General features: G+C 37.0%; 1 protein-coding gene across 1 annotated transcript; it reads right to left on the minus strand.

The window, feature by feature from the left end:
- Window positions 1–622: 622 nt before the first annotated feature.
- Window positions 623–5,513, minus strand: LOC142180009 (uncharacterized). Its single transcript, XM_075250926.1, has 6 exons — window positions 5,340–5,513; window positions 4,931–5,200; window positions 4,281–4,305; window positions 2,512–3,524; window positions 2,050–2,454; window positions 623–673 (listed from the first exon to the last, which is right to left on the minus strand). The coding sequence occupies exons 1-6, from the start codon at window positions 5,511–5,513 to the stop codon at window positions 623–625; spliced, it is 1,938 nt and encodes a 645-aa protein (XP_075107027.1).
- Between the last annotated feature and the right edge of the window lie 1,659 nt (window positions 5,514–7,172).

Genomic DNA, 7,172 nt, shown 5'->3' on the forward strand with positions numbered 1-7,172 from the left:
CTGTTGTTCAACCTTCTCCTGGTCAAGTTGCTCTTCCTTCTGGTGACGATGCCACTCTTCATCCTACTGGTTCAGATTCTGCCCCATAGTGAAAGTTAAAAAGTTTGAAATGTTTCTTTATTTTTTTTATTATTGGTGGAACATTTGGAGATTTACCCCTGGTCCCATTTGGGGGTAATATTTTGGAAAATCTTACCCCCAGTCCGTTTTGGGTTTTTTGTATAAGACAATTAGGTTGGAACTAAGTTCATACTTGTTTTAACCAAGTTATTATAATATCATCTTCTAAGTTTTTGTTCAACTTCTATGATATTTTATTCCGAGTTTCTGTACTACTCTTTTGTTATGCATTAAAAATGCTTCAGTACTTCGTGACTTTTTGAAACAAGCACGATTTATAAAAGAGGGCCCTTTTATAAACGACACTTAATGAAGAAGACGTCTCAACTTCATAATGGTGTAAACATACGAAAGAAGAAATAGGAACACACACGTTTCTTTGAATAACTTTGAGGAAGTTTTGTATCTTTCGAACTTTCAAATTGTATAATACTTTACATGTATTCAAGTATCATCTCTAACTCTTTCATAACTGTTTTCTTTACAACAGATTTTACAAAGTTCAAGGGTATATCTTGCAACCCATGACTAAATAATATCTTGCAACCCATGACTGAATATTGCCATTCATAAGATTTTGAAATTTACATCCACGAGTATATTCTTCATAGGTTTTTGATTCAGGCTTGCGTTTTTGGCTCTTGACTTTGCTCTTAACTTTCGATTTGTTGGGTAGACCATAGGCTTGACTTGAATTCTGACTTTTCCAGTCTTCTTTGCCTTCCTTATATATATATATATATATATATATATATATATATATATATATATATATATATATATATATATATATATATATTTAGTCCCCCAAGTGTTTGAGCTTTGAAGTATGAAATCTCTAACAATTGATTATTCATTTCATGTGGTCCATTTCCTGAAAAGGAAAAACATACGGGACTCGGAGGTATATATAATTTAGATGATGACTTCTTGACCCTTTATATTTCCATCAGAAAGGTTGCAATCCTAGACTGGGAATAGTGTTTCTTCCGCGTGTCTTTCAGGTCTAATATCATCATTTGGTGTGGGCTCGCTTTTTGTCTATCATCTAAAATTGCTAGTATAATTTTAACTGTACAAAACAAAAATCGTAATTGAACGATACCTCACAGTGGGTATTACTTTTGCTCAGAAATAGTATTTCTTTATATGAACAGCATTCCAACTCAAGGGTAAAATCTTGCCATCCATGGTTTTTAACTCGTAGGCACCTTTTCCAGTAATACCTCGAACTTTATAGGGTCCTTCCTAATTTGGATTTAACTTTCCCGGTTCGGTTGTTTTCATTGATTGGAAAACCTTTTTAAGAACGAAGTCCCCAATTTTGAAGTACCTGAGGTGAGTCTTTCTGTTGTAGTATCGTTCTATGATTTGCTTTTGTGCTGCCATCCATATTAAAGTTGCTTCACTTCTTTGTTCGAGTAAGTCCAAGTTTGTTCTTAATTCCTCATCGTTCGACTCTTCTGTTGCTAATGTGAACCTCGTGCTTGGTTCTCCTATTTCAACTGGGATTAAAGCTTCTGAACCGTACACAAGCGAAAATGGAGTTTCTCCCGTAGCTGTTTTTGCGGTGGTTCTATAAGACCATAACACTCCTGGTAATTCTTCGGGCCAATTCCCTTTTAATTTTTCTAGTCTCTTCTTCAAATTATTGATGATAATCTTATTTTTTGACTCAGCTTGTCCATTTTCCATGGGATGGTAAGGTGAAGAGGCTACTCATTTTATTTGCCAACTTTGAAAGAACTCCGTGATTTTCGAGCCTATAAATTGTGGCCCATTATCACATACAATTTCTTTTGGAACTCCAAACCGGCATATAATGTTTCGCCAAATGAAGTCTTTCACCTCCTTTTCTCGTACCTGTTTGAAAGCTCCTGCCTCTACCCATTTTGAAAAGTAATTTGTTAACACTAATAAGAACTGTACCTTTTCTTTAGCTTGTGGTAAAGGCCCTACTATATCCATTCCCCATTTTATAAATGTCCATGGGGAAATAACTGTATGTAATAACTCTGCAGCTCGATGCATATTGTTGAAATATCGTTGACACTTATCACATTTGGCTACAAAATATTCCGCATCTTCTTCCATTTTAGGCCTGTAATATCCTGCCCTGATTAGTGTTTTAACTAAAGATATTCCACCTGCGTGATTTCCGCAATGTTCTTCATGTACTTCCCTCATCACGTACTCCGTTTGATTGGGTCCAAGGCACCTTGTTAAAGGACCGCCAAATATTTTTCGATATAAATTATCTCGAATTAGGCAGTAACGAGCAACTTTTCGTCGAAGCACTTGAGATTCTTTCTTGCCTTCAGGTACGATCCCGTACTGCAAAAAATTAACAATCTCATTTCTCCAATCCTAGGTTAAATTATTAGAGCTTACCTCATGTTTATCCTGGTCAAGTGTTGAATGAAATAAATGTATTACAATAGCATTTTCTTCACTCGTTACTTCTGCAACTGAAGCAAGGTTAGCCAACGCGTCTGCTTCTGCGTTTTCTTCCCTGGGTATTTGCACGATCTTCCACGATTGGAATTGCCTGACCAGTTCTCGTGTCTTTTCCAAGTATTGTTGCATTCGTGCCTCTCTAGCAGTGTAAGTCCCCTGCATCTGATTGACTACCAGTTGAGAGTCACTTTTAATTATGATTTGCTCTATGAAGAGTTCTCGTGCTAGTTCCAAACCTGCAATTACAACTTCATACTCTGCTTCATTGTTAGTAATAGGGTAACATTTAATTGCTTGTCTTATATTTTCACCTGAGGGTGGGATTAAAACAATACCTAAACCGGCTTCTTTGACATTTGAAGAGCCATCAGTAAATAAAGTCCATGTACCTGGATTAGCTCTAGTAAAAAATTGTAATTCCTTTTCTACTTCAAGAATTATTTTTGTATTAAAACCTGCGACGAAATCTGCTAAAATTTGAGACTTTATTGTTGTTCTAGGTTGATAAATAATGTCATATTCACTTAGTTCTATTGCCCCCTTGGTTAGTCTGCCTGACAATTCTTGTTTATGCAAAATATTTCTTAATGGATATGCAGTTACTACGGAGATATGATGACATTGAAAATATGGTCTCAATTTCCTAGCTGCCATGACTAATGCTAAAGCTAGTTTCTCTAGATCAATATGAGATTGTTTACCTTTGTCCTCACTTACTAAAACTGCACTTACAACTACTTCTGCAACTGCAAGATATACAAATAGTCTTTCTCCATCCCTTGGTTTAGACAGCAGGGGAGGATTTGTTAAGTATGCCTTCATATCTTTGAGGGCTTGTCGGCATTCCTCAGTCCATTCAAACTGATTTTGCTTCTTCAACACTGAAAAGAATTTAATGCTTTTCTCTGAAGATCTTGAAATGAATCTTCCCAAAGATGCAATCCTACCTGTCAATATGAAGCTACGCCAAAAGCGCACTTTTCTGGGTTTAGTTTCATATTATATCTGCGGAGGATCTCGAAGGTAGTTGAAAGATGTTGAAAATGATCTTCCGCTGTGTAGATTTAACCAACATATCATCAATGTACACTTCCATCGTCTTCCCCAGGTGTTCTTGGAATAAATGAAGTTTGTAACAATAAGTTCCATCGTCTTCCCCAGATGTACACTTCCATCGTCTTCCCCAAAAGGCATGACTTTGTAATAATAAGTTCCCCTATTTGTAATAAATGAAGTTTTTTCTTTGTCTAAGGGGTCCATTTTTATTTGATTATAACCAGAATACGCATCTAGAAAGCTTAATAATTCGTGGCCTGCGGTAGCATCAATCAATTGATCTATATGCAGTAAAGGGAATGAATCCTTCGGGCATGCTTTATTTAAATCAGTGTAATCCACACAAACTCTCCATTTACCGTTTTTTTTTCAGAACTACCACAGTATTAGCTAACCAATTAAGATATTTTACCTCGCGTATTGAATCGATCTTTAAGAGTTTCTGTACCTCTTCATCGATCACTTGATTTTTGAATGATCCTTGCTTCCTTTTCTTTTGTTTGACAGGTATGAATGATGGATCTTCATTTAATTTATGAGTCATCACCTCCGGAGGTATACCTGTCATATCTGAATAGGACCATGCAAAAAAATCCACGTTAGATTTTAAATAGTCAATTAACTTACCTCTCATATTTGGGTTTAACCTTCCTTCGATATGAATTCTTCAATCTGGTCATTGTTCGAATAGTGGAACAGCGTCAAGCTCCTCAATCGTTGTTTTAATGTTTTCGTTCTCCTCGGGCTCTTGAATTACATATGGTCTGGAGTCAACGTCTGTTTGTTTTGATATAATTTCTGTTAAAATTTGATTTACCGCATCTTTCTCACTTGCACCCGCATCTTTTTGACTTGCACTCGTTTCTTTTTGACTTGTATTCGTATCTTTGTGACTTGGATGTATCACCGAATTGATACTCCTTGAAGTTTGTTGATCTCCTCAAATCTGTTGAATTCCTCATTTTGAAGAGAATTTGATAACCTGATGTAATGTGGATGGCACAACATCCATATCATAAATCCACGGCCTCCCAAGAATCACATTATAGGCCATATCCGTGTCTATCACTTGAAATTTTGTTTCTTTGATGACCCCTTTTGCGTATGTGCTTAGTTCAATCTCGCCTTTTGTAATAACGGTTGAGTTATCAAACCCAGATAAGGAACGTGCTTTTGGAACTACACGATCGCCCATCATCATTTCGTTCACCACTCGTAATAGAATGATAGTCACGGAGCTACCTGGGTCAATCAAAACTCGTTTTACATTTGTATCATGTATAAGTAAAGATATTACCAATGTATCATTATGAGGAATCATTAATCCATCAGCATCTGCATCATCAAAGGTTATGTTGCCATCTTCCAGAGTTTGGCGAGTTCGCTTCCCGTGAGTTATTGTGAACTTTGTTGTTTTTCTCGCGGTTGTATAGGTTACGCTGTTGACTTCTTCTCCGCCGTTTATCACATTTAATGTTTTCTTTGGAGACGGAAGTTTTGGGGGCTCTTTCCTATTTTTCATGTAAGCTTGTTTGCCTTTCTCGCTGAACAATTCCGTCAAATAACCCTGCTTCAATAAATGTTCCACCTTACCTTGTAATAATCTGCAGTCTGATGTTCTATGGTCGTGATCATTATGGAATTCGCACCAAAATTCTGGGTTTCTTTTATTTTGGATTTGATCTCATTTCTTTAGGCCATCGTACCTTATCCCCCATGTTTCTTAAAACAGTGACCAACTCGGAGGTACTCACGTTAAAATTGTAGTCCCCAATCCTTGCGTTTGTATTAGCATATTTGTTACGTTCACCTCGATCTTTTCTGAATCTCGACGATGACGAATCTAAATCTCTATTTGCGAACCTGTGATCAGCCCGCATGTTTTCGAATTTGGAACGAGCTTCTCGCCCCGAAGGTCCCATATAAGGCTCGTACCTATTCTTACCGGAACTCTTCTCAGATTCTGACCGCCTTGAACCTGTTGTTTCTTCAAACCTTGACTGAGCTACGATATCTTCTTCGATCCTAACTTGGTACTGTACCTATTATAGACATCATTCCATGTCGTGGTAGGAAATTCTCGTAGGCTCTCTTTAAGCCTCCTCGTAGCTTCTGAACTTTTCTCGTTTAAATTGCTTGCATATGCCATGGCTGCCCAATTGTCAGATACTCTTGGTAGCAACATTCTTTCACGTTGGAATTTGTCTACGAATTCTCATAGCAATTCTGTATCTCCTTACTTTACTTTGAATATATCCTCCATTCTCTTTTTAACTTTTTGTGCACCCGAGTGTGCTTTTATAAATAGATCTGCAAGCTCAGCAAAAGAGTCAATAGAATTTTCAGGTAAAAGAGAGTACCATGTTAACGCTCCTTTAGTAAGTGTTTCCCAAACTTTTTGACCAGCACAGATTCAATCTCCCACTTGGTTAAATCATTGCCTTTTAGTCCCGTAGTGAATGCAGTAACGTGGTCACGTGGATCGGTCGTTCCATTTTATTTTGGGATGTCATGCATTTTGAACTTTTTGAGAATTGGCAATGGAGATGTGCTTGGTTTCCATGGTTGTTGTGAATATTTGTCGAAATAAACTCCTTTGATCACAGGTGGTACGCCGGGCATTTGCTCAATACGGTCCTTTTGTTCTTTCACATGTTTCTGCAAGGTTAGTATTAAAGTTTGTAAATCAGAATTATTAGGCGTACCTGGTCCCCCATCATGTGACTCGTTGGGAGTTCCTCCGCTTCCAAAATTAGCCAACCCTGATCGTGGAATTTTCACAGTTGCAGTATTATTTGGTGGAGGTGTGGGTGGCACAGTTGGTAGTCCCATCACGAAAGCCTGGAGAGCATCATTCACGTACTCAACAATTAACTGCTTCACAGCATCCTGCTCGACAGTTTATTCATTTCCATGTTGTTCATTATTATGAGTAGTGGATCTTTCTGGTGATGCTTCTTTTGAATTGCGTGGGGTTCCATGAGGTGACGGAATTAGAGTTCCTTCTACCTGCTGGTTGTTGTCATTGACATTCGACATGATTCAGTTGAGAGAGAGTGATTTAGAAAGTAAGAGAAGATTATCAGATTCCCGGTAACGGAACTAAATTGTTTAACCAAAGAATTAGATTCTCAGTCAAAGCCTATTTTTAAAAGTACTCGGGTTACTAATAATCAAGAAATTCAATATTCTCTAAGAAATAAGAAAGAAAATTAGAATAAAAAATGACAAAGTAATCAATAGAAAGCACAAGAAAGTAATTATATTTCAATAATAATCAGAATGTATCTATACAAATGATATTTCTTTCCCTTATATAGAGGTCTTCAAGTACAACGTCTTTTTCCTTTTAAGACCGAGTCATTATAAGCATTAATGACATTAATGAAACGTTATAATTGGTAATCGTAACTGTTCGTGAAGATTCTGTAACGTTTGTAATCATCCACGCTCATTAATTGAAGATTCATGAATCTGTCCTTTTTACTGTCTTGGTTCATTCCACTGGTACCTCTTCATATAACTTAAAGAGACTCGAG

Source organism: Nicotiana tabacum, chromosome 4 (genome assembly GCF_000715075.1).
Source record: "Nicotiana tabacum cultivar K326 chromosome 4, ASM71507v2, whole genome shotgun sequence".
NCBI classification, from domain to species: Eukaryota; Viridiplantae; Streptophyta; class Magnoliopsida; order Solanales; family Solanaceae; genus Nicotiana; species Nicotiana tabacum.